Source organism: Salarias fasciatus, unplaced genomic scaffold, assembly GCF_902148845.1.
Source record: "Salarias fasciatus unplaced genomic scaffold, fSalaFa1.1, whole genome shotgun sequence".
Classification (NCBI taxonomy): Eukaryota; Metazoa; Chordata; class Actinopteri; order Blenniiformes; family Blenniidae; genus Salarias; species Salarias fasciatus.
This window is the reverse complement of record NW_021941399.1, coordinates 1-26,500: the sequence shown is the minus strand read 5'-3', so window position 1 is coordinate 26,500 and position 26,500 is coordinate 1. Positions and strand designations below refer to the sequence as shown.

Sequence of the window (26,500 nt, the reverse complement as noted above, 5' to 3'; positions counted from 1 at the left end):
AAGTAAAAAAATAGAATATTAAGGCAAAAACACGACACAGCTTTTATTTTGAAATGACTTATTTTGGAACAAGTTTCGCGTTTCCTCCCGGCGCCCGACTTGTTTCTGTCTGGTTTGACGCCCCTTCGGTTCGACGCCGGTGAGAACACGATTCAGGTATTTATGAGGCTGATTGACAAATTCTCCCTCCCCAGAAGGGCCCTGGCTCGACTCGCCTCGGGGTGAACGCCCTCTGACCTCATCTGTATATAAGAGAACATTGACCACTTGCTTCAGAAGCATCCGCGACAAAATTAAAAAACAAATAAATTCCTGTTTGGGTTTTACAGGGAGAACAGATCATGAAAAACAAACCTTTTGATTAGAAAATTAACTTTTCTGGATTAAATTCGTTTCCTGGACGTTAAAGTGAAGCAGCGATCAGCAGACGGAGCCGGGTCGGGTCGGCGCTGAAGCTCCCGGCTCGATTCACGGACGAGCTTCTGCTGACCAGCGGGAGCAGAACGCACACACACACACACACACACACACACACACACACACACACACACACACACACACACTGCTGTTTAGTGGTTCAGTAAATGAACATGATATTTAAGTGAGTGCCGTTTCCTGAGCGTGGCTGTTTCTGTGCTCCTCCTCCTCCTCCCCTTCCTCCTCCTCTTCCTCCTCCTCCTCCTCCTCTCGGCTCTTCTCTAAATTTCCCCGGGGACCGGCGGCGCCCGGGCTTGGCTCGGTGTCAGCGTCCCGGCAGCCATGATGCTTCATCAGGCGTTGGCGGCGTTATTGGCAGCCGCTCCTCTTCCTCGGAGCCGTTACAGCTTTTCAATTTCCCGGCGAAATGCTGAGGCAGCAGAACGAGCGGCGGCGAGTCCCGGTCGGCCCGGGAGCCGGGAGCCGCCGCCGCCGCGACCTCTGACCTGCAGAGCGCCGCCCCCTCCGTTAGACATTTCTAATATGGACAATTACGAGACGCAGTGGGACGGTTTGACGAGGCGGAGTCAGGATGACTCCGCCTCCTCCACCCTCCGTCCGGGAGACGCCTCCGCCTGGTCATCCTCTCCGTGGCGCTGCCGCCTCCACCCGCCTCCGAGAACCGACGGGACTCCAACAGCTCCACCTCTTCTCACCGCCATGTGCGTCTGGAGCTCCTCCTCTTTAGTCTCTCGGCCAATGAAAACACCTCGTTCTGGAAGCGCTCCGGTTCCGTCGTCATGGAAACGGGCGAAAACGAGACTTCTGGAAACGCCTGGAGCGAGAAGAGTGGAAACGCTGGTCCTGGTCCAGATTCTCCTCCTGATCCTGGTCCTGGTCCAGATTCTCCTGGTCCTGGTCCAGATTCTCCTGGTTCTGGTCCTGGTTCCAGTCCAGATTCTCTTGGTAGTTTTAGTTGACAGTCACCATGGCAACAATCCAACCTGGTGTTCTGTCCCTGTGAGCGTCTAAGTTCTCCAGTGTTCATGTTTAGAGTGTGTGTGTGTGTGTGTGTGTGTGTGTGTGTGTGTGTGTGTGTGTGTGTGTGTGTGTGTGGTGTGTGTGTGTGTGTGTGTGGTGTGTGTGTGTGTGTGTGTGGACCAACAGGAGAACTTGGTGGTTTTCTCTGCCTGAACGGGAAACTTTTCTGAAGAGGCGTCGCCATGGAAACGGGTTCTGAAGCAGTTCTCGGTTCCGGACAGACAGAAGCCGTAGAACCTGGGATCGTTTTCAGCTGCTCCACCCGGATGGATTTTCAGTCCATCGCATTACTAATTCATGGCGGGCGGGGGGGCAGGAGGGGGGGGTCCGCGCCCCCCCCCCCCCCGGAAACCTGATCTGGATCGATAGGCTGACCTTGGGCTGAACGCGGCTCCTGTTCAGGAACCGGCGTTTAGCGGAACGTGGAGCTTTTAGCTCTTCTGGATCAAGCTAACCGGCTAGCAGGGTTCTGGTTCTGCTAGCTGGACCGCCTGAAGGTCGGTTCTGGTTCTGGTTCTGGCGTCTGGCGGGGGGATTTGACTGGCCAGGGCGGCGCTCCACGGAGCCGTCGCCCTGGCCGGGATGCCGGTTCGATGCCGGTTCAGGTTTGTGCAGTACGGAACAGAGAGGTCCAGCTCGATGAGAACCGACGCAGAACCGAGGCTCGGTTCCGAGTCAACGGCGGAACATGAGCGCCGTCTGCCGGCTGCCGGTTCGAGACCCGTCACCTTTAAAGACGGCGTCCGGTTTGTTCTTTGTTCCACTGACGTCCGGAACCGTCGACCCGCCGGCGTTCTCTGGTGGAGCTGCTGGAGGCTCCGCCCCTCCCCCGCTGGACCCGCTGCACCGGGTGACCCCGCTGCACCTGGTGACCCCGCTGCACTGTCAGAGGGTGGTGAAGAACCACGCCCCCTTTCCCTTAACCCCTCCTCCAGCCCACGATGCATCGGGGCTTCGCTCTGGTCCAGCAGAGACCTGGAGCTCATTTAGAGCCTGGAGCTGGGAACTCAGAGAACCGGTACTACGTCAGGCTCTAGAACTGGACCTGGAACCAGCTTGGTAGGAAACGAGGTCCAAACTGCTTCCAGGTCTAGTTTAGAGCCAGAACCTGACTTCACCCTGAGACCCTCGAGTCTGGTTCTGCAGGGTTCTGCTGATGACTGTAGAAATGGAACTGATGTGAACCGGGTCCGTTTCTCTGACTGGACCTCTCTAGACCCAGAGGCGGTCTGGAGGACGACGGATGGGTCCGAGCCCGGGCCCAGGAGGCGTTCCGGCGCTCCGGTTCTGATCAGCGGGTGGAGATGGTGTGGGTGCAGCAGAACAGCAGGAGGCCGAGGCGGCGAGTTGGAACAGAGTCGTTTTATTTCATGGTGAGACGGGAGTCATAAAAAAATCAACAAAAAAAGAGGAAAAAACAAAAACAATCACTATAAAAAAAGAGGGGTGTTAAAGGGGGCGGGGCTTATAAAAGTGGACGTACGAAGAAAGAAATTGGCACAAATAAAAAGAAGGAAGAACAATATTATTTTGGCCTGTGGAGGAGAGGTGTGGTTAACGGCGCACACTCATGCTAGTAGACAGACGGTTAGTTCAGTTCAGTAGCTTCAGGTCAGAGGGCAACGCGGCCGAGCCGAGGGAGGTCGCAGGTTCCAATCCTCACCGGACACGTTCTCTTCGCTTCCCAAAGAAAAGCAACCAATCAGAAGCCTTGGTTTGTTCTGGGAACGTCCTTCAGTCGCCGGAGTCTGGCTGCTCGGTACTAAAATATATTATCGCATTAATACAAACACAGACTACAGTATTGTACACTACCGAGCGTAATAAATAAAAAGAAATATAAAAAAATAAGACACATAAATATAAAAGTTCTCTATGACTAAAATAGACTCAGTGGGTGGGTCTGGGTGGGGTTTGGGTGGGGTAATAATACTGCCATGGCTGAAAACATACAGGAAACACAGGAACACCGAGACACAGGCCGACCTGAGAGTCTGACCCGACGGAGCTGCGAGGCGCTCCACCTGATGGAGCTGCTCCACCCGACGGAGCCGTGAAACACCGGGCTGCTCCACCCGACGGAGCCGTGAAACACCGGGCTGCTCCACCCGACGGAGCCGTGAAACACCGGACCGCTCCACCCGACGGAGCTGCGAGGCGCTCCACCCGACGGAGCCGCCGGGCTGCTCCACCCGACGGAGCCGTGAAACACCGGGCTGCTCCACCCGACGGAGCCATGAAACACCGGGCTGCTCCACCCGATGGAGCTGTGAAACACCGGGCTGCTCCACCCGAAGGAGCTGTGAAACACCGGGCTGCTCCACCCGAAGGAGCTGTGAAACACCGGGCTGCTCCACCCGACGGAGCCGTGAAACACCGGGCTGCTCCATCCGACGGAGCCGTGAAACACCGGGCTGCTCCACCCGACGGAGCCGTGAAACACCGGACTGCTCCACCCGATGGAGCCGCCGGGCTGCTCCACCCGACGGAGCCGTGAAACACCGGGCTGCTCCACCCGACGGAGCCGTGAAACACCGGGCTGCTCCACCCGAAGGAGCTGTGAAACACCGGGCTGCTCCACCCGAAGGAGCTGTGAAACACCGGGCTGCTCCACCCGACGGAGCCGTGAAACACCGGGCTGCTCCATCCGACGGAGCCGTGAAACACCGGGCTGCTCCACCCGACGGAGCCGTGAAACACCGGGCTGCTCCACCCGATGGAGCCGCCGGGCTGCTCCACCCGACGGAGCCGTGAAACACCGGACTGCTCCACCCGACGGAGCCGTGAAACACCGGACTGCTCCACCCGACGGAGCCGTGAAACACCGGACTGCTCCACCCGACGGAGCCGTGAAACACCGGGCTGCTCCACCTGATGGAGCTGCGAGGTGGCGCTGCTACGTCAGCTGGACTGGCTTTGCGTTTCTCCGTCAGGCTCAGGATGGATCAGTCTTCCAGCTCCACCTTTCCACACCGGGCGCTTCGTGACTCTATTCTCAACTTTTTAGTGACGTAGTGCGCCGGCGACCTTTGACCCGCAGCTGATCCAGAGCTAATGCGACTGAAATGAACATTAGCATGGAAAATCCACCTTAGTTACACCCCCCCCCCCCCCCCCCCCCCCCCCCCCCCCGTGAAGACCTTCAGTGCATAGCTAGTCTGAGTTAGCCTGGCATGGCTAGGTAGCTAGCTTCAGTTAGCCTAGCAGGGCTAGGTAGCTAGCTGCTGAAAGTCTTCAGGGATGAAGTGGTTCCTCCTGAATCTGCTGCTTCGGCGCCAGTTTCAGTCGAGAAACATCCAAACGCCGCATTTTAGGGACGAAGCTGAAGTTTGAAGAGGGAAAACAAACTTTCAGGAAGTTCAAACACGAAAAACAAAGAAACTGTAAAGAAAAACTTGAAGAGAAATGACATGAGGAACGTCTAGAAAATTATCCAGAATACCTCAAGAACTGAAAATAAAGATGTAATAATAATAGTCCAGAAAAGTTCATTTTTAGCCAGATCAGTGGAAAACAGTCTGAATGACGAAGAGACGATTAAATCAAGACATTAAGACGTCAAAACATCGAGAATGAACCAAGTCAAAGAATTCTAGAAAGACAGGATCATTACGAGAACGAAGCCAAACGATGAATCGGCTCAAACTCAATAGAAGGAAATCAGAATTTCCAGAACCGAGTCTATTTTTAGCATTTTTTTGTAAAGTTTTGTAATTTCTAGAATCAAGTCAAAATTTCTGAAACTAAAAAAGTTTGAACTGAGTCCAGTTATTGAGAATAAAGTAGAAATATTCAGATTGAAGTCAGAATATTGACAGTAAAGAGAGAATGGCCATGAAAAAATGGAAAAAATGGAAAAACTTCAACTTTAACCCTAAAATACAAAATCAGGGTTTGGTTGTGATGAAGCCTGAGCTCAGTCCGGTCCCTGTACCGCAGTCTGGTGCCCGTTAACACTGATCTGGTGCCTGTTAACACTGATCCGGGGCCTGTTAACACTGATCTGGTGCCTGTTAACGCTGATCCGGGGCCTGTCAACACTGATCCGGGGCCTGTTAACACTGATCCGGGGCCTGTTAACATGATCCGGGGCCTGTCAACACTGATCCGGGGCCTGTGAACGCTGATCTGGTGCCTGTCAACACTGATCCGGGGCCTGTTAACACTGATCCGGTGCCTGTCAACACTGATCCGGTGCCTGTCAACACTGATCCGGTGCCTGTCAACACTGATCCGGGGCCTGTTAACACTGATCCGGGGCCTGTTAACATGATCCGGGGCCTGTCAACACTGATCCGGGGCCTGTTAACACTGATCCGGGGCCTGTTAACACTGATCCGGGGCCTGTTAACACTGATCCGGTGCCTGTCAACACTGATCCGGGGCCTGTTAACACTGATCTGTACGAGAAACACAAAGAAAACAAAAGAGGGAAATAAAGAAAAGAAGAATGTTGGAAACTGTTCGCTCTCCGCTGGTTGTTTTTTTTTTTTCTTCTTAAGGCTCCAAATAGAAACAGAAAAAGTGATGGTCGTGCGACGCCGAGCGACGTAGCGCGACGCGGCGCAGCGTGACCTAGCATGACGTAGCATGACGTAGCATGACGCGGCGCCGCGGTAACACTGAAGGGTTTCGCTCCATGCTAAGGTAAACCAAGCCACTTGTAGTGCACAGGATTCTTCATTTTCCTTCAACTTAACAAAATACTGACTTCTTCTCTTTTTGTTCATTGGCAATAAAAAGATATAGAAATATCTCCTGACTGTACAGCTCTGACGGTTAAAATATGAGCCATAAAATTAGTAACACTGATAAAAAGAAAGGAGCTGAAGGAGGTGTTTTAGTAATAAAACCTGGTCAGAGTGAACGGCGCGCCTCCTCCTGCAGGGGGCGCTGGCTCCCCTGCTCCTCTCCAGGATCTCTCCTTCAGGCACACCTGGGTTTCTACACAGTAGTGAACGGAGAGGAGGCGTCAGGAGGAGCAGGCGGGGCCTCCTGAAGCTCCTCCTCCTCCAGGAGTCTGATTGTGTCTCACTGAGGAGTCCCGGTCCTCCTTTAGTCTGCGTCTCCTTCCTCCTGCGGCGCCTCCTTCTGGTCTTCATCGGACCCCTGGTCCTCCTGCTCCTCCCCCAGTCCTCCCTCTGTGTCCATCACCTCCTCCTCAGCCCTCTCCACCTCCTCAGCTCTCTCCATCACCTCCTCCTGCGTCGACTCCGCCTCCTCCTCCACCACCTCCGTCTTCTCCTTCTCGGCTCCGCCCTCGTCCTCGTCCCCTCCTTCGTCTCCTATCTGCACCACCTGGATGTCCTCCATGTCCACGGCGCCCCCCCCCGCCGCCGCCGCCTCCTCCTCGTCGTCGTCGTCCTCCTCGCTCTCCTCGTCCTCCCTGGCGCTGCTGCCTCGCTCGTCCGAGTCCAGCTGCGAGGGCAGGAGGCTCTGCAGCTGCGCCCGGGTCAGCGCCTCCATCTCGCCCACCCGGGCCTCCAGGGCGTCCAGGTCCTCCTCGGGGCTGGCGGGCCCCCCCGGCCGGCCCTGCGCCTCCTTCTTGCAGTAGGAGTAGCGGTGGTTCATGTGCTGGGAGTAGGACCCGGAGTGGGAGAAGCGCTTGCCGCACTTGTCGCACTGGTAGGGCTTCTCTCCGGAGTGCAGCCGCAGGTGCTCGATCAGGTGGTGCTTGTGTTTGAAGGCTTTGCTGCAGATGCTGCACTCATGAGGCCGCTTCCCTGCAGAGGAGAGAGAGAGGAGTCAGACCGGGGGCGACCGCGCCCGTTACCACGGCAACAGGCCTGTTTACAGGACGGCGACAAACCCCTTTACACCATAAATATGTTACCACGGCAACAAACCCCATTACCACAGCAACAGGCCTGATTACAGGACGGCGACAAACCCCTTTACACCATAAATATGTTACCACGGCAACAAACCCCATTACCACGGCAACAGGCCTGTTTACAGGACGGCAACAAACCCTTTTACGCCATAAATCTGTTACCACGGCAACAGGCCTGTCCACACCAAAACAAACCCGTTACCACAGCAACAGTCCTGTTTACAGGACGGCGACAAACCCCTTTACACCATAAATATGTTACCATGGCAACAGGCCTGTTTACAGGACGGCGACAAACCCCTTTACACCATAAATCTGTTACCAAGGCAACAGGCCTGTCCACACCAAAACAAACCCGTTACCACAGCAACAGTCCTGTTTACGTGGAAACAAACCTATTTACACCGTAAACGCGTTGTCACAGCAACAAACATGTTTACACTGTAAGCCCGCTACCACGGCAACAAACCCATTACTACGGCAACAAACCCCATTACCATGGCAACAAACCTGTCTACACCAAAACAAACCTGTTTGCACCGTAAACCCGCAAACACGGAAACAAACCCATTACCACGGCATTAAATGTTTTCACACCATGAACCCATTACCATGGCAACAAACCTGTTACCATGGCAACAAACCTGTATCCAACACAGACTAGTTACCACGGCAACAAAGCTTTTTACAGCACAACAAACCTGTTTACTCCATAAACCCACTTCCATGGCAGCAAACCGTTACCACGGCAACAAACCTGTTTACACCACAAACCAGGTACAGTGATAAAAAAGCTGTTTCTATGAAACACAAATCCATCTCCACTCCAGCAGCTCAGAGACGCCGACACACGAGTTTATGGAAACACTCAGAGTCCGTCCTGATTGAGGAAACTCTGGTCCTGGTCCTAGTCCCGGTCCTGGTCCCGGTCCCGGTCCTAGTCCCGGTCCCGGTCCTGGTCCTAGTCCTGGTCCTAGTCCCCGTCCTAGTCCCGGTCCCGGTCCTGGTCCTGGTTCTCCACAGCTGTAGTGAACAGCAGTTCTGGTTTATTTGGTTTCTTCTGTCTTTCTGATGAAGTCTGGACTGGGCTCTTCTGCCATCTTGGATCCGTGGTTCTGGTTCTGTGGTTCTACTGACTGACGACGAGTTCCAGCTGGAGCCGAGTTCTGCTGAGAGAAAGGTCAAAGTTCTGCTGCTGCACCGATCAGCTGACTATCTGACCGGACGGATATCAGCCAGTGCTGCCTTCTGTCCACGGCGTGGACCTGGAGCCCTGACGGCGGCAGGAGCAGCGATGAGGTGAAATCGGTGTTTCAGCGCCGTTTGTTTGACCCGGGCTGAAACGGCGGCGGCGCTCTGAGATCTGATGGGTTCCAGCTTCCTGTGTGCAGCAGAGGCGTGATGTCGGTGATTGCTGGGTTTGCGGTTTGAAGCTCTGAGTCACCGCGTTGGTCCAGCGCGTCGCCGTCGTCTGTTTCCAGTTTTTGCGTTCCGCCCTTGAAGAATGCAGTTTCTACTGAGCAAAAGAGAAAAGCAATAAACAGCGGCGGCGGCGAATCCCCGCGCTGCGCTGTGTGAGCGGTGCCAGAGCCCGGAGGCCGGCGAGCATCTAGCGCAGCGTATCCACGGAGAACATGTCAAAACAAGACAACAGAGTCCCGGCGGTCCAAGTCTCGGAGAACATGAGGTCATCTGGAGCAGGGAGCGGCGTCCGGCGCCAGGGATCCGTCAGAGAACCGCCTCTGACCCCGAGCTTGGCCGCGGAGCCGGCCAATCGCTCGCGGAGCCGCGCTGTTGCAACATCTCTGCTCGACACGAGCAGCCGGAGAGCCGCCAGACCTCCGCACGGCGTTGAGTCAGACCTGGAGGAATGGAGGAGTCCGCCCTCCGTGAATCCCCTCCGCTCGCCGCCTGACTCATCTGTTCCCCGGACGCTTCCCCGCGGCCTCCAGCTGCCGGCCGCCGCCGCTCACGGCCTCCGAGGAGGCTTTCAGAACCCAGAGACCGGAACCCGGAGAACCCCGGCCGTCTCCCCGTCTCACCTGTGTGTTCGTATTTGTGTCTCAGCAGCGAGCTGCTCTTCTGGAAGATCTTGTCGCACAGGTCGCAGGCGTACATCCCGCCCTCCGTCTTCTTCATCTTCTTCCGGGCCGGGCCCGAGTCCGAGTCGTTCTGCTCCTCCAGGACCGAGACTCCCTCCGGCCCGGCGTCCAGCCGCTCCTCCTGAGGGACACAAGCAGGACGGGTCAGCACGCTGCTGGGGACACGGAACCAAGCAGCAGAACCAGAACCCACACTACACCGCTCAGTAGAACCAGAACCCACACTAAACCGCTCAGTAGAACCAGAACCCACACTAAACCGCTCAGCAGAACCAGAACCCACACTAAACCGCTCGGTAGAACCAGAACCCACACTAAACCGCTCAGCAGAACCAGAACCCACACTACACCGCTCAGTAGAACCAGAACCCACACTAAACCGCTCAGCAGAACCAGAACCCACACTACACCGCTCAGCAGAACCAGAACCCACACTAAACCGCTCAGCAGAACCAGAACCCACACTACACCGCTCAGTAGAACCAGAACCCACACTAAACCGCTCAGCAGAACCAGAACCCACACTAAACCGCTCAGCAGAACCAGAACCCACACTACACCGCTCAGTAGAACCAGAACCCACACTAAACCGCTCAGCAGAACCAGAACCCACACTAAACCGCTCAGCAGAACCAGAACCCACACTACACCGCTCAGCAGAACCAGAACCCACATTAAACCGCTCAGCAGAACCAGAACCCACACTACACCGCTCAGCAGAACCAGAACCCACATTAAACCGCTCAGTAGAACCAGAACCCACACTAAACCGCTCAGCAGAACCAGAACCCACACTACACCGCTCAGCAGAACCAGAACCCACCCTAAACCGCTCAGTAGAACCAGAACTCAGGAGCCGGTTTCAGACCTGGTGGACTAAAACAGGGAATGACCTTTACCCTCATGAGCCGGGACGCCGATGTAGATGATAGCATCGACGGTGAGGTAGCATCTGTCGATGCTACGTCACCGCCGATGCTACGTCACCGTCGATGCTACGTCCCGCCGATGCTACGTCACCGTCGATGCTACGTCCCGTCGATGCTACGTCCCGTCGATGCTACGTCACCGTCGATGCTACGTCCCGTCGATGCTACGTCTCCTCCAGCAGCCTTAAGGCCCGTTCACACCGCCAAATGATTTCTGCGTTTTTGCGTCTAAATATAATTGAAAAACGAAGTTGAACACGCGCGTTCACCGACAGCGAAAATCCCGGCGGCGCATCAGACAGGTGTTTGCATTTTTGCGGCGCGTTGGGCCCTTCTGGCGCGCCTTTTGGCGCTGCGTTTTTGCAGCAAACCAATCAGAGAGCGTCTCCATGGTGACAGGTCAGGGGGCGGGGCCGGTGATAGCGACACTCATCCTGGAGCTCCTGGAGCGACCGGTGAAACTCGCCAAACTCCGACCGTCTCTGGATCATATCGGTCACCAGGCACGGCGTCCTGTCCGCCGACGGCGCCGCTGTCTGGCTTTATTCAGCAAATAAAGCCAAGCCACTCGCTCAGCAGGGTTAGCCATGATGCTAAGCTAACACAGGAAATAAGGTCGGAAGCCCCGCCTTCCCACCACAGACGCGACGCGTCAACGCACCGCGTGTCCTCGGGGGCCGGCGTTTCCTCAGCGTCGGACCTCTAAATTGACTCGTGTTCAACTTCTCGCTGTTTTGTGTTTTTTGACGTAAAAACGCTTTTGGTCTGAACGCTTTACGGTCCGTGGCTCTGGTGAGGTCTGTAGACCACAGACCGACAGACCGAGCTGTTCATGAGTTTATCACTCGGACCTGATTGTGGATAGCATGTAGCATGTAGCATGTAGCATGTAGCATGTAGCATGGCTGCTGTGCACGCTGAAGCTCTTGAGCGTAGCCTAGCATGACAGGTAAACTACTGAGTGACCTGGTTCTAACGCTGCTGGTTAAGTTGCTGGTTCAGAGACTGGTTGGTTGAGTTGCTGGGTACGTTGCTGATTATGCTGCTGGTTAAATTTCCGGTTCAGTTGCTGGTAAAGTTGCTGGTGTTCGGCTGCCTCTCTCCTCCTCTTGATATTCCATCACAACATAATTTACATTATCTTCGTGTTATTGTTCTCATCGATAAAGACTGGCCAAACGGCGGCCTGCCAGTCGTCTCCGGGGCACTGGTCCTCTCTGGTCCTCTCTGGTCCTCTCTGGTCCTCTCTGGTCCTCTCTGGTCCTCTCTGGTCCACCTCCTGCTGACTGTCCGGGGCGTATCGGACTGGTGCTGGTGTCGGTATCCAGCAGTGAGAGAAGGATTTAACTGGACGTAACTGGACGCGTTTTAATTCCGTCCACCTAAAGCTGCTGAGTCACGTCCTCCCTCCCGGTCCCGTCCCGGGTCCAGCAGCCCGGCGTGTCTCCTGCGGACGTTTGGCCTTAATCAGCAGCAGACGAGCGCGCCGGCAGGCCTCGGCCAATCCACTTAACGCACAGCTATAATACAACAGGGGTAAATCAATGTGGCCGGCAGAGGTGCTGCGTTTAAACAGATTCCAGCGGATCGATGGACGGCGCTCGGCAGAGTGCAGCCCGGGTGACGGCGAGGAGGATCCGTCACACGGCCTCAGATCTACATCCATCAGGACCGGCCCATTAGGTGTCCGCGCAATGAAGAACTATTAAGGGCGATCATTTTTACCCAGAGCTGCGTTCTGACATTTCTATATATGACTTATTGATTGGGCTGTGGATGGCTTCGGACGATCTGTCATGTTTTAGTGGTTCAGAACAATAAGGAGTAATGATTGGCTGGATCTGGGCTGAGCGCTTCGACCCGTCGCTCCGGGGAAAAAAGATAAAATGCAAACTCAATTCCAATCCGCTGCCGGCAGATTGCAGCGTGGACACTCCTCTCTGTCTGGAATCAGCTGTTTGGACCCTACAGCACGGCCGGACGGACCAGAGCCCGTCTGGACTGAGACCCGAAATGTCTCCTGGTGTTCTGGGGTCTGCTGAAACCACAACGGGGCTCAGAGACACTGAAGACTCAAGGATTCAGAACCGGTTCCCGAGGTGGGACTTCTGGAAAGTGTTCGACTGTGAAACTCTGGTCCTGGTCCAGACTCTCCTGGTCCCAGTCCAGATTCTCCTGGTCCTGGTCCCGGTCTAGACTCTCCTGGTCCCAGTCCAGACTCTCCTGGTCCTGGTCCAGACTCTCCTGGTCCTGAAGACGGTCTAAAAATGGCGCCGAGCCGCAGCCTTGAGCCGGCGCCGGCTGGTTTAGTTTGATGTCTTTCATTGATGTTGCTGATCAGTGATTGGTGGAATCTCTCCTAAAGGCCCGTCCATGCTTCACATGTCCGCGTGGGTGCGCGTTGCGCGTTGGTCCGCGTGACGTAAAAATCGTCATGAATTCCTGTCCTAGGGTCCGCGCGGACCGATCTGCGGACGTCCGCGCAGCAGCCAGAAATTGAGACCGCGTTGCGCGCAGGTCGCGGAAGTGTGCGCCTGCGCCAGAGCGCCATAGCAAACAAAACATGACGGTAAAAGTGAAAGTAGACGGAGCTCCAGCCTGATGGCTCCACTTAAAGACACCGAAAGAGTGAAAAACTCGTGGAAAGAGAGAGAGACTGTCTGGAGGGAGGAGAAGGTCTGCAGACAGAAGTGAAAAAGTAATCGCTCCGGCGCCGCCCCGCGATTCAGAAACAGAAAAAAAAAGGCTAAATAAACTTTAATACTTAAAGATAATGTACTGACAGTGTATGTGCTCAATTTTCTCTAAATAATCCGTAATAAAGGAGCAGATAAACAGTCTGTAGAGCCGGAAAAGCTTCTCGAGGCTGCGTGGATCACCGCGCCTGCATGAGACGCGCACAGCTGAGCTCAAAATGTAGTCTGGGAGGAAGCGCGTCCGCATCGGCGGTGCGCGGACCTTCCAAAGCGGACGCGGAAACGCGTACATGTGAAGCATGGACGGGCCTTAAGCCCCGCCTCTCCGGAGCCAGGCTTCTGGCACTCCAAGCCCTTTCTCTGCTCTTTGACTGCAGATTATTTACAGAACGTGAAGCTCATGCACTGTTAGCTTAATTTCATTTAGCAGTCATTGATTTTTGCATTTCATTGTTTTATGACTGTTATGTGATCAGCTGACCAACATGGAAACTACACGTTTCTGCCGTTTCCGTGGAAACAAACATATTTCAAAACGTTTCGGTGTGAAAGGCGACACGTTTCTGAACAGCAGCGATGCGTTGTGGCGTGAGCGGGTTCTGACCCCGACCCAGCCTGTTCTGAGGGTTCTCTGGTGAACCTGAGGACCGGCGCTGGAAACGACTCGGCCTTGTTTGTTCAGAGTGGCGGCCGACCGGGAGCCGCTGCGTGAAACCGTTTTGTCCAAATCGAAGTGCCGGTGATGTCAGGCCAGTTGAGCCGGGAGATCAGTTTACCGCCAAACGTGGAGACGAGCCTCATGCATTATGTAGAGGGGAACCTGATCTTCCCCAGATACCCCGGGGGGGGGGGGGGGCAGAAGGAGAAGAATACTTCAGAGGTTCATCCACATCGATGGAAAGAATTTCAATAAAGGGAAGGTTTCCTGATCAGTCCTCATGACTCAGAGGATAAGTGAGTCATTTCATGGAGGAAGGTTCAAGTTCCTCAAATCTATATCGGTCTGGACAGTAGGAGGTGAGGAGTCGAAAACGTTCTCTGGATCCCATGATTTTGACTCATTTTACACCAGAATTCAACAACAGAGCGATTTGCCTCATTTATAGCCCAGGACTGTCTGTCAGCCGCCAGGAAAGTGACGTTCTGCGTGTCGATGTCCTGAAATCCTGATCCTGAAACGGCTTCTCTGGATCCCTTTAACACATCAAAACCGTCACCGACTGAAAGCTGATGATTGAAACTGAATCCCAGAATCCTGTTCTCCCTGTTCTTTAGATGGAAATGTGCTAAGCTATGCTAACAGGCTGTTGTTTGCAGATTTCTCTATATAAGCTACGTAGTATTAGACACACTCGTCGGTTCTCTCTGCACTCGGAGAACCTTTCCCCACGTCCATTTCAGGGGAAAAGCAGAACGTTCAGACGACCGCGGGACAAAACGACACTTTCTGGAAACGCAGAAACCAGGTTTTAAACATGAAACATTGACAACAGGCCGCCGCGTTCCCCAGTACGCCGCCGTCTGTCCCACGCTACGCTAACGGCCTGGCCCCTCCAGTCAGCCCTGTTCGCGCTAAGCTAGGCTAGTTCCCTGCTACATGCAGCTACGTTCTTCCTGCACCTGAGTGCCGCCGTGGTCCAGAGAGACGGGCGGCGGCAGGAGGGGAGGAGCTCACCTTGATCCCGTTGAGGTGGATGCCGTCGTGCGTCTCGGTTCCGGCGGGGCTGCTCGCCGTAGTGGTGTAGGTGTAGGCCAGCTGTGGGATCAGGATCGTCTGTTTGCTGTTGGTGGCCAGCGCCCGGAGGCACTGCATCGTGGCGACGATGTCCAGGGGTTTGGCACTCGGCTGGCTGGCGTACAGTGCGGCGGGGCCGCCGCCCACCGCTGCGAGTGGCGACGCCTCTTTCTTTGTGCAAGTTAAGTTGAGGGGTTCCTCCTCAGTGGCGGGGCCAGGCGACGGAGCCGGGTAGCGGCGGGCTCTGGGCGCCGCTCTCTTCACTCCCTCTCTGGCCGGCTTTGGCAGCGACAGGTCTAGGGGTCCCTCAGTGCTGTGGGGGGGCGGGGCTGGGACGGGACCCCCGGCCGTCAGGTTTAGTGGCGAGGGCGGGGGCGGCAGGCTGTGAGTGCCGTTGACCTCCGCCGGGGTGGCTTCGGTTGGGCTGTCCTGGGTTACAGACGGGTCCATAGTGGCCGAGTTCCTCCCTGGGACCGGGGACACCACACTATCCTCCTCCTCCGAGGGGGGGGTGGGGGCGCCCAGGGATATCTGACCCTCCTGCATTTTATCAAACCACTTCCTGACCACGTGCACCGGCAGGTTGACGGAGTCGGAGATCTTTGCCAGCTCGTCCTTGGTGGGTTCGGCGTTCAAGGCGAAGTAGGCCTTGAGCAGGGACAGGAGGTTCTGGGGCTGGGTGCAGAGCCCCCCCTCCGCCAGCAGGGCGGCCACAGCGGAGTCCGACGTGTCCAGGCCCGCCCCGTTCAGCCTGAGACCGTCCTTCTTGCAGTGCTTGAGGGCGTGGAGCGTCTCCAGCCCCCCGGGACAGTTCTCACACAGGAGGCAGGTTTTAGTGGTCTTCTCCTCTTTGTCCTGGACCTTGTCGGCCCGGGAACCCCTGATGGTCAGGTCCTCTGGGTGCTGGGACTTGAAAGTGTCCAAAGTGGTCTCAGTGGGTGACATGGGTTCAGGTTCTTTCTTCAGGTTGTGAGGCGCGGCCTGGCCCTGGCCGGGGTCCAGGCTGTAGTTGATGATGATCTTGGCGTTGCCGTCCTGGCCCACGATGGGCAGGCTGATGGCCGAGATGAGCTGCTGCTGTGCGGCGTGGAGCGTTCCCGCGGTTAACCCCGCGTTCGCCTGGCCTTTGGCGTTGTTCTCCAGCACCTGGCGGATGACGCTGCCGTCCACCGCCGCCTTCAGCGCGTTCTGCAGGTCCGCCAGGTTGATGCTGATGGGCGACACCAGCCCCACGGTGGGCAGGACCACCGCCTGCACCGTGCCCTGCAGCGGCGCCGCGGCGCCGCCGGTGTAAACCCCGCCGTTCACGGCCGTCAGACCCGGGGACGTCAGGACGGTGGGCTTGTACTCGTAGTCCAGGGGCTCGGTCTTGATTTGGTTGAGGGGCAGCTGCTCCTGAAGGGGCTTGCTGTGCTCCAGCTTCTCCCTGATCTGGCTGCGCAGGATCGACGGCGCCGTCGGCAGCATCGGCGCCGCCCCCGGGCTCTGGGACTTGGCGTTCCCCGGGCGCGGCCGTCCGTTGACCGAGATGACGCCGATGCACTTCTTGCTGCTGATGTGGGAGCTGTAGGAGCCCGAGTGCGAGAAGCGCTTCTTGCAGTTGGAGCACTCGTAGGGTTTCTCTCCTGGATAACACAGAACCACAGCGAGGGGGGGGAGGGGGGGAAGGGGGGGGGAGGGGCACATTTCCATTAGCAAATGAAGCTAAATGAGCAAGCTAGGCTATGAGCAGTCGGACAGGAAGCAGCTGTAATGCGTTCAGCGCTGCTCCGGCGCGGCGGTAATGGCTCCGCGGGGAAACGCCGTCCCAGAACGCCGACCAAACGCGATTACGGCACATTAAGGCGCCCGAACAGGACGGCGACCCGCAGACACGAGGAAAACACACATATCGGTTCAGACCAAGGTAGAACCACTGGCAACCGGCGACGGAAACGCGGGGGGGTGCCCGGCGCGTTGCCAGGGCGACGGGGCGGGGCCACTCACCGCTGTGGATGCGCAGGTGCTCCTTCAGGTGGTGCTTGTATTTGAACGCTTTCCCACATTCGGTGCACTTGAATTTCCGATTGCCTCCCGACTGCGTGATGTGTCTCTGCGGGGAAAAGAAAACACGACCTTTGACCCGCAGCTCGTCATGTCACAGTGTCGCCGATCAATCAAGGCCAGGAGGTCATGTTGACCAATCCCGTTTGGACGCTGCTGAGGAAGACGCACTGAGATACGCCGGGTCAGGACTCCAGTCCGGACTCAGCCTTCGCTGCTCAAAGGCACTAAAGTTTCTTCAGCGGATTAAAAACCACAGTGAGAGTTTAGAGGAACTGAAAACACGAGTTTGAAATGAGCAACTAGTCAACCTGCTGACAAAACCTGCTTTTTTAAACCAGATTATTATGGGATGCACTGATACAGGACTGGTATCAGGTCAGATACTGGACACAGTACTGGGACTAAGGTCCCTGATAAAACCCGCTGAGTACGTGAAACCTCGGTCAGCAGCAGGTGGACCCAAGAGAACCTGAGAGAACCTGAGAGAACCTGAGAGAACCTGAGAGAACCCGAGAGAACCAGAACCGTCCGCGGTTTAGAGCCTTTCACCAGGAGAACCATGAACGTCACTTTATGAGAATCTGGCGGAACACAGAGGAGACAGATGGTTGATACAACACCAGCAACTTAACCACAAACTCAACCAGCAACTTAACCAACAACTTCACAAGGAACTTCATCAGCAACGTAGTCAGCAACTTAACGAGCAACTTAAACAACAAATTAACCTGCAACTTAAACAAGTTAACCAACAATTTAACCAACAACTGGCAACTTAACCAACAGTTTAAAGGGGGGGTATGAGGGTTCCTTCAGTATCAACCTACAGCACACTCCAGCAGCAGCTCTGCCCAGCTGGAGGCTGAAAGCTGCTCGTGTCAAAAACAACTGAAATCCTCGTTCCTCTGCATCAGGCTGCCTCAAACGCTGGAAATGAGTCCCTGTCTCTTTAAGAATCTCCTCGGCTTAGAGACACGCCCCCTGAGAGCGTCCGTCTCCATGAGGGGCGGGGCAGCTAGCTGTGCAGGAGGAGCTGTGCATTATGGGCGGAGCTGTGCAGCACCGGGCGTTTCAGCCTCAACATGGCCGCCAGGGGAGATTCAGGGATTCAGGCTCAGATCTGCTGAACGGTTCAGGAAACGACTCCATGAGTCTGTTTCACGGGGAAATGACTCTACAGCTTGATACAGAGCTCAAAACATGGGCTTTGCATAATACCCCTCCTTTAACCAGTAAATTAAACAACTTAACCAGCAACTTAAACAAGTTAACAAGTAATTTAGCCAAGAACTTATCCAGAAACCAACAAATTAACCAATTTAACTAACAGCTTCATCAGCAACTTAACCATCAGAGACGTTTGAAGCAGCAGAGTTAGAATGATGTCACCCGGTAGTTTAACTAGCCGTGCTAGTTATCCGTACTAGTTAGCTGTGCTAGTTGCCGTGCTTCATGCTAAAGGCTACATGCTAACCGTGACTGCCTGACTGGAACAGCTCGGTCCAGTGTGTGGACAGACGCTACGCCCTGCGCTACGTCAGGCTGCTGGAGGTGACGTAGCAAAGCCCTCGGCAGCCCGCAGAACTGAAGCAGAGCTCCAGGACTGTGGTCCAGGCTGGTTCTGGTTCTGGTCCTGGTTCTGGTCCTGGTATCAGTGCATCTGTTAGGTTTAGTGTCTCCACATCAGAGAGCAGCAGCGGGGCTCCACAGGAGGCGTTCAAGAACCCGATCAAGATCTGACTGACAGAACATGACTGAGGCTCTCGGGGTTCTGGGGGTTCTGGGGGTTTTGGGGGCTCTGGGGGCTCCCGGGGGACTCGGCGGGCCTCTCACCTGGTCTCGGCCGGCCTTGTGGACCGTCATGTGGCGGTCCAGCTGGGCGCGGTAGGCGAAGCTGTAGCTGCACTCGGGGCAGCTGAAGCTGTCCTCCGTCTTCTCGTGGCGGTACTTGATGTGCTCCTTCAGGGAGCTGTAGCGCTTGTAGCCCCGGCGCAGTACGGACAGGTGAGCAGCTGCGAGAAGGAGTCCGGCGTCCCTGCAGACACGAGCCGGGGTCACCGCACCGCCAGGGACCGTCCTGGTCTCTGCACGGTTCGATTCCCTGCTGGAGCTGGGTAAACAGCGGGTCTGGTCCTCCGTTCTCCCACACAGGTAACGCATTACTGCGTTAACAGGTGATGTATTACCCCCCCCCCCCCCCCCCCCCCCCCCCCCCCCCCGTGGGACAGGTGAGGGCTCTCTCACACACGCACACACACACACACACACACACACACACACAGCTTCACACAGACGTGATGAATTTACTCAGGTGTTGCTGTTCAGAAAGTTCCGGCAATCGACACTCTGCTGCGAGAGTAATGAGAGTAATGAGAGTAATGAGAGTAATGAGCGCTCAGGGGGTGGAGCCAACTCCTGGTGTGGGACGGGAGCAGGCACAGCCCCCCGCCGCCCCCTCCACCCCTCCACCCCCCCGGGGCTGTAACGATGTGAGAGTGTTCAGGGACCCTCCTGCTCCAGTGGGTCCGTCCCGGTTCACGCCGCCCCCGGCGCCGTGCACGTGCCTCACCGTTCTCGTCGTGCACGCCGGCGTCGGGGGTGCCCTGGCGCTGCGGCTCGTCCTCCGGCGCCTCGGGGTAGATGACCGCCGTGTCGCCCTGCTGGAGCATCTCCTCCACCAGCGCGTCCGTGCTCCCATCATCCTCGGCGTCCGAGACGCAGTCCTCCCTCACTGCAGGCACACACACACACACACACACACACACACACACACGGTTATTGATTCCCACTATTATTTCCACGCCGTGTCTCCGTGTCGATGCAGGTATGAAAGCTGAACCTTCTGGATGTTAGACGATGATCCGATAACGTGGGGGGGGCGTCTTCATCAATACGGGGTGTGTGAGTGTGAGTGAGTGAGTGTGTGTGAGTGTGAGTGTGTTGTTGCTGCTCAATAGGAAGAGGCTCATTATGCTGAAAGGCCGCTGTGTGAGAGTGTGTGTCGGGTCTTTGTGCTCCTGAATGGACGCCGCTCAGTGAGGCTCTCAGGTGCCGCCGCCGCCGCCGCCGGATGCTAATTAGCCTGAGCGCGGTGATGAACGTCACGTGCCGCCGTCTCTGGAGAGGCTCGGCCTTCAGACTGGCGGCAAACAAGGAGCGGCGAGCGCTAATCAGCGACACGGCGGCTCGCAGGAAGTGTAACCTGAGGACACGTGAAAGCTTCCTGTCTGCTCGCCCGGCGTGTCAGCTCGCCCGCGCGGATCCTTGCTGGGAATAGTGAGGGGAGTGATCTGCTAACGGCGGCGGCGGCCTAGCAGATGTTTCGGGGATTGCTTCAGGCTCCTCTGCTCGCCACGCGGGACGGGGATGAGTTTGGTGGACTGTGCTAATGCTAGCGCTAGCGCTAACGGACGGCGCCAGCTGCGAGCTCCTCGGAGACGGGACAGGTGGACCCCGCGACTCAACGCCACTCGTTGCCGTGGTTTCAACAGAACGTTCAAAGCAGAAGAAGAAGAAAGATAAACTCCTGCCGTGTAATGAGGCGGCCCGAGAGAGAGAGAGAGAGAGAGAGAGAGAGAGAGAGAGAGAGAGAGAGAGAGAGAGAGAGAGAGAGAGAGAGAGAGAGAGAGAGTGTGTGCGCGCGTGCGGAGAAGCCGAGCGCTGAGAAAGTCAGATCGTGGATTTCTCATCCCACACCGCACCGCTCTCCCACACACACACACACAACGACCTCCATGAGCAGAAACACCTCTGGACATGTCTTCACACACACACACACACACACACACACACACACACACACACACACTCCTTTGGCAGTTTGGGAATATGCTGATGTGCTTTTTGGCAGAGGGTTAGTTGAGGAAATCGATAGTGAGCGGCGTTCTGCAGGTTCTGGTCTCTGAACTCCTGCTTCACTGCGGAACGTCAGACGCTCTGCCAGGTTCTGTTTCCAGCAGAACTCACTGGAGACGCTTCGAGAACCACGTAGTTCCCGTGCCGGACACCAGCTGGCGCTGCAGAGGACAACGTGAACTCTGACCTCTGAGCTCCCAGTGTCAGTCTCCCACCTCCCAGTGTCAGTCTCCCACCGCAGAACCCTCCACCGCAGAACCCTCCACCGCAGAACCCTCCACCGCAGAACCCTCCACCGCAGAACCCTCCACTGCAGAACCCTCCACCGCAGAACCCTCCACTGCAGAACCCTCCACCGCAGAACCCTCCACCGCAGAACCCTCCACTGCAGAACCCTCCACTGCAGAACCCTCCACCGCAGAACCCTCCACTGCAGAACCCTCCACCGCAGAACCCTCCACTGCAGAACCCTCCACCGCAGAACCCTCCACCGCAGAACCCTCCACCGCAGAACCCTCCACCGCAGAACCCTCCACTGCAGAACCCTCCACCGCAGAACCCTCCACCGCAGAACCCTCCACCGCAGAACCCTCCACTGCAGAACCCTCCACTGCAGAACCCTCCACCGCAGAACCCTCCACCGCAGAACCCTCCACTGCAGAACCCTCCACCGCAGAACCCTCCACCGCAGAACCCTCCACTGCAGAACCCTCCACCGCAGAACCCTCCACTGCAGAACCCTCCACTGCAGAACCCTCCACTGCAGAACCGCCTCGGTTCCTTTTGTGAGAGCGGCGGGGAACGTCACGACATTCCTCCCAAACCAGCTGAGTTCCAGAGGACAAGATGAACAAATGAATCATGTGTTGTAGATGGGAATGTGCTGACACACACACACACACACACACACACAGACACACACTCTGATCTCAGCCTCTAAATGTTGAGCATGAGTGTGAAGTCGGGTCCCAGTTGGAGGTCTGTGGCTCAAAGCCGTTGTTCCCCGCTGTCTCCGTGTGTGTGTGTGTGTGTGTGTGTGTGTGTGTGTGTGTGTGTGTGTGTGTGTGTGTGTGTGTGTGTGTGTGTGTGTGTGTTATCAGGGCTGCTCCGGTGGAAAAACTTCCAAACAAACAGCGAAGGCAGCAGGGAAGCGAGGTTGTAGCAGGATGTTGTGATCGAAAAGAAAAAAAAAGCGAAGTGTGTTCTTCATTCACACTGCGGCGGAACGCAGAACCAGACCACCCACTCCGCCACTGCAACCTGATCCCCTGACGTCCCATGATGCACTTCCTGCCCCCGCCCGACCTTTGCCCCCCGACGCTTCCTGTGCTCGTGCGTCCCGGCCCGTGGTGGACTGTGTGAGACCGGAGCGGAGACTGGGACCGCCAGGGACCGGCCAGACCGCCAGGGACCGGCCAGACCACCAGGGACCGGCCAGACCACCAGGGACCGGCCAGACCACCAGGGACCGCCCAGACCACCAGGGACCGGCCAGACCGCCAGGGACCGCCCAGACCACCAGGGACCGGCCAGACCACCAGGGACCGGCCAGACCACCAGGGACCGGCCAGACTGCTAGTTTCCAGCATCCAGTCCCTGAACACACATCAAGACCCTGATCCATTGTGGAATCCCCAGTCCACCCTGAACCCCATCCCCTGTCCAGAGGAGGGGTCCCCACAGGAGAACCCGGAGAGGAGAACCCGGAGAGGGTTCCCAACAGCCCCAAACAGAAACCTGAAAGAGGACAGGAAGGAAAAGAAGGAAGGAAGAGAAACGGAGAGAAACAAAAGAACAGGAAACTGAAGAAACTGTTGAGGAAAAGAGGAAGTGACAGGAAGTCTGGAGGAGAGAGAGAACAGAGGGAGGAACGAAGAACCAACGGAGAAGAGAAGAGGAGAAAATAAACAGAAATGAAAGATAAAGAGATGGAAAAGAAGAGAGAGAAACCAGAAGGAACAAAAGAGAAAAGAAAGAAAACATGAAAGAAATGGAGGAAGAGGAGGAAGAAGAGGAAGAGGAGGAAGAGGAAGAGACCAGAGAGCGAAGCCGAGTTTGTTTAAAGAACGGCGTCTTTCCCCGAGTTCCACTCTGATTCAGAGAGAAACCAGAGTGTGTGTGTGTGTGTGTGTGTGTGTGTGTGTGTGTGTGTGTGTGTGTGTGTGTGTGTGTGTGTGTGTGTGTGTGTGTGTATACACGTTTTTCCATCCTTGTGGGGACCAAATGTCCCCACAAGGATAGGAAAACCAGCCCGATGTGCCTTGTGGGACCTTCTTCCGGTCCTCATGAGGGAAACAGTGTTTTCTTCACCATGTTGTTGTTACTGAAAACAGTCAAAGGTCAAACATTTCTTTAGGGTTCGGCTGTGTGGTGGTCTGGGTCAGGGTCAGGGTCAGGGTCTGGGTCAGGGTCTGGGTCAGGGTCAGGGTCTGGGTCAGGGTCTGGGTCAGGGGCTAGACATGAATGGGAGTCAATGGAAGGTCCCCACAAGGATAGAAATACAAAAGTGTAAGTGTGTGTGTGTGTGTGTGTGTGTGTGTGTGTGTGTGTGTGTGTGTGTGTGTGTGAGTGAGAGAGATGTTCACACGGCTCGGCCAAAACCAGTGACGGGATTCTTCCTGCAAGCCTCCGTCGGGGGGGGGTGGGGCAGTGGAGTGCCCCGGCTGCTCCCTGCACCGGCCTGCGGTCTGATTCCACACACGGACAGGACGGTGGTAACGATGCTAACAGCTAATGAACCGCCCTGCTCCGCAACACAGCAGTGCTGACAGTCACACACACACACACACACACACACACACACAGCTGGACCGTCCTTCAGCACCTGTGATTGTTGTCCAGGAGGAGAGCGAGGTGCTAGCGGTGTTGGTGTCGTCAGCCCTTCCTGTCCCCGATCCACGTCCGTGAGCCCCGAGGTCAAGAGGAGGTCACCCCCCCGCCCCCCCACCCCGTTAATGCCCACCAGTGCCGTAAAGCTCCCCGCCTCCACCCGCCTCCACCCGCCTCCCGGTCAGCCGGCTGGTCTGTGCAGCTGCTTCCTGCTTCAGTCTGAGGGACCCGTGTCCTCGGGTCCAGGGTGGAGGACCCGTCTCCTCGGGTCCAGGGTGGAGGACCCGTGTCCTCGGGTCCAGGGTGGAGGACCCGTGTCCTCGGGTCCAGGGTGGAGGACCCGTGTCCTCGGGTCCAGGGTGGAGGACCCGTGTCCTCGGGTCCAGGGTGGAGGATGGATCCTCTTCTGTCGGGTCTGAGGCCCAAACTTCAAAATGCTGATATATTTATCTAAAGTCCAGAAGGTTCCGCCACACTGAGGGCGTGAAGGCAGCGCCCCCTGCAGGCAGAGGCTCTGACTGATCCGCCGTTTCCCGGGACGATGAACCTCAGGTTGACCCCCAGTAACACTGAACACCACACCTGCAGCTGCTTCTGAGGGGCGGAGCCAGTGTGGGGAGGGGCGGGGCCAGTGTGCGGTCAGGGGCGGGGCCAGTGTGTATGAGAATGCATGATGTATTTTCAGCATTGAATTTGAGGAGGATGTGGGGATACTGTGAGTTTGGCCTCTCCGGGTCGTCGTCCAACACATTTCTCTTTTACAGAAAGAACTGTCACTTCTTTGAAGACATGTTGAGCTGAGAAGCTGTTATGTTCTCCGAGCTGCCGTTAGCTGCCTTTAGCTATCGTTAGCTGTCATCAGTTGTTAGCTGCTGTTAGCTGCTGTTAGCTGCTGTTAGCTGCCACTAGCTCTGTGGTTAGCAGACTCTTACCGGGGTCCCAGCAGTGCTCCCTGGGGTGCTCCTCGTCCGGCAGGGCGCCGTCGCAGTCGGCGCCGTCGGCCAGGCTGCCCTCCTCCTCCACGATGTGCAGCTTGTCCTCGTCGTCGGAGTCGGAGCCGGCCTCCACCACATTGTTGTAGTTGGTCACTGCGTGCAGAGAGGCGGAGCCACACGTTATGGATCGATAACGATAATCGATAAGCGAGCGAAGACGCCACCGTGCGGCAGGTCGCCGGGCCAGATCACGAGCGCGGGAGACGAGGGCGGACCGGGTTACGGAAACCTCCTGCAGAGGGAGGCGGTTCACCAATGACCCCCCAGGGGGAGGGGCGGGGCTAAAGCGCTGCAGCCTGAAGGGGGGGGGCTAAAGCGGCTGACTGAAGGGGTGGGGCTAAAGCGCTGAAGGGGCGGGGCTAAAGCGCTGCAGGCTGAAGGGGCGGGGCTAAAGCGCTGAAGGGGCGGGGCTAAAGCGCTGCAGGCTGAAGGGGCGGGGCTGAAGCGCTGCAGGCTGAAGGGGGCGGAGCTAAAGCGCTGCAGGCTGAAGGGGCGGGGCTAAAGCGCTGCAGGCTGAAGGGGCGGGGCTAAAGCGCTGCAGGCTGAAGGGGGCGGGGCTAAAGCGCTGCAGGCTGAAGGGGCGGGGCTAAAGCGCTGCAGGCTGGAGGGGGCGGGGCTAAAGCTCAGCAGGCTGAAGGGGCGGGGCTGAAGCGCTGCAGGCTGAAGGGCGGGGCTAAAGCGCTGCAGGCTGGAGGGGGCGGGGCTAAAGCGCTGCAGGCTGAAGGGGCAGCGATTGAAAATAACGCAGTCGACATTTCTGATGACTGAATCCAGAGAGCACCGCAGGAAACTCACACTTTACACACACAGGAACAGAGTGTGTGAGATCATTAGATAGCAGGCTGTGTGTGTGTGTGTGTGTGTGTGTGTGTGTGTGTGGGAGTTGGCGTGACCTGTTGGGGTGTGTTATGAGCTGAAGGAGCCAGGAGACTCGGAGACAGGCGGCCTACAGAGAGGGTTATTACAGCGAGTAAATCCTCCTGACCCACTGCCTGCTTCCTGTGTGTGTGTGTGTGTGTGTGTGTGTGCGTGTGTGTGCGTGTGTGTGTGTGCTCCTCCGTCTCTCCATTCCACCTGTGTTACTTCCACCCACTCTCCCTCCACCCCCCTCCTCCACCCCTCACAGCTACAGATCCTCTCCGAGGCCGAATCAATTCTCCAGTGAGAGCAGCGCAGTCAGCACACACACACACACACACACACACACACACACACACACAGAGTCGGAGGTCTCCCTGTTCTCTCCTCCTCCTCCGTCAGTGCGGGTGGAGCTCCGCCCGTCTGATAGTCATTGATCAGCTCCTTGGCGGCTGTCTGCACAGAGGTGGTGTTGAGCTGCTGTCGACTGTTTTCAAAACGCCGCCGACCTTTTGACCTCCTGAGCGCCTCTCCGCTTTCATCAATGAAGATGAACTGGTGAACAGGAGGCTGGTGTCAAATTACCAGCCCTACGAGCACACTGCGCTGCGTTCACTGACTCCTCCTCAGAAGAGTGAGTGTGTGTGTGTGTGTGTGTGTGTGTGAGAGAGTGTGTGTGTGTGTGTGGAGGCCGTCTGAGGCCACGGCCGCTCAGGTGTGGAGTCGAGGTCGGCCGTTAAAACGACAACAGTCCGCAACGTCCACCAAAACCCCAGCTGTCCGGAGAGGCACGAAATCAGTGTGTGTGTGTGTGTGTGTGTGTGTGTGAGGGGGCGGTGCACACAGACGGCCTTCCTGTGCCAAATGGTTGGTTGTGTGTGTGTGTGTGTGTGTGGAGATGTAACACCTAGCATCAACAAAGAGCGCGGCCCCCTTCTGGCCGTTTGGACAGCTGGCCTCATTAGCGCCGCACAACAGGAGGACGACGCCTACACGTCTCCGAGCGGCGGCACGAGGAGGAGGAGGAGGAGGAGGAAGAGCAGGAGGAGGAGAGGAGGAAGAAGAGCAGGAGGAGGAAGAGCAGGAGGAGGAGGAGGAGGAAGAGCAGGAGGAGGAAGAGCAGGAGGAGGAGGAGGAGGAGGAAGAGCAGGAGGAGGAGGAGGA

General features: G+C 56.7%; 2 protein-coding genes across 2 annotated transcripts in view; one reads left to right on the top strand and one right to left on the bottom strand.

Annotated features, from left to right (window-relative positions):
- The window catches only part of LOC115385673 (rho GTPase-activating protein 12-like), a 58,548-nt gene extending 57,863 nt beyond the window's left edge, over nucleotides 1–685 (top strand). The window contains 1 exon segment of the mRNA XM_030087748.1: nucleotides 658–685. The gene's annotated coding sequence lies outside the window, so the exon portion shown is untranslated.
- Nucleotides 686–6,168: 5,483 nt separating this feature from the next.
- Nucleotides 6,169–24,578, bottom strand: LOC115385672 (zinc finger E-box-binding homeobox 1-like). Its single transcript, XM_030087747.1, is given in 8 exon segments — nucleotides 6,169–7,181; nucleotides 9,334–9,514; nucleotides 14,694–16,378; nucleotides 16,740–16,845; nucleotides 18,633–18,790; nucleotides 18,793–18,834; nucleotides 19,369–19,530; nucleotides 24,416–24,578. Coding segments are annotated over 7 exon segments (2,940 nt in total). The 5' UTR covers nucleotides 19,469–19,530; nucleotides 24,416–24,578; the 3' UTR covers nucleotides 6,169–6,513.
- Nucleotides 24,579–26,500: the final 1,922 nt, after the last annotated feature.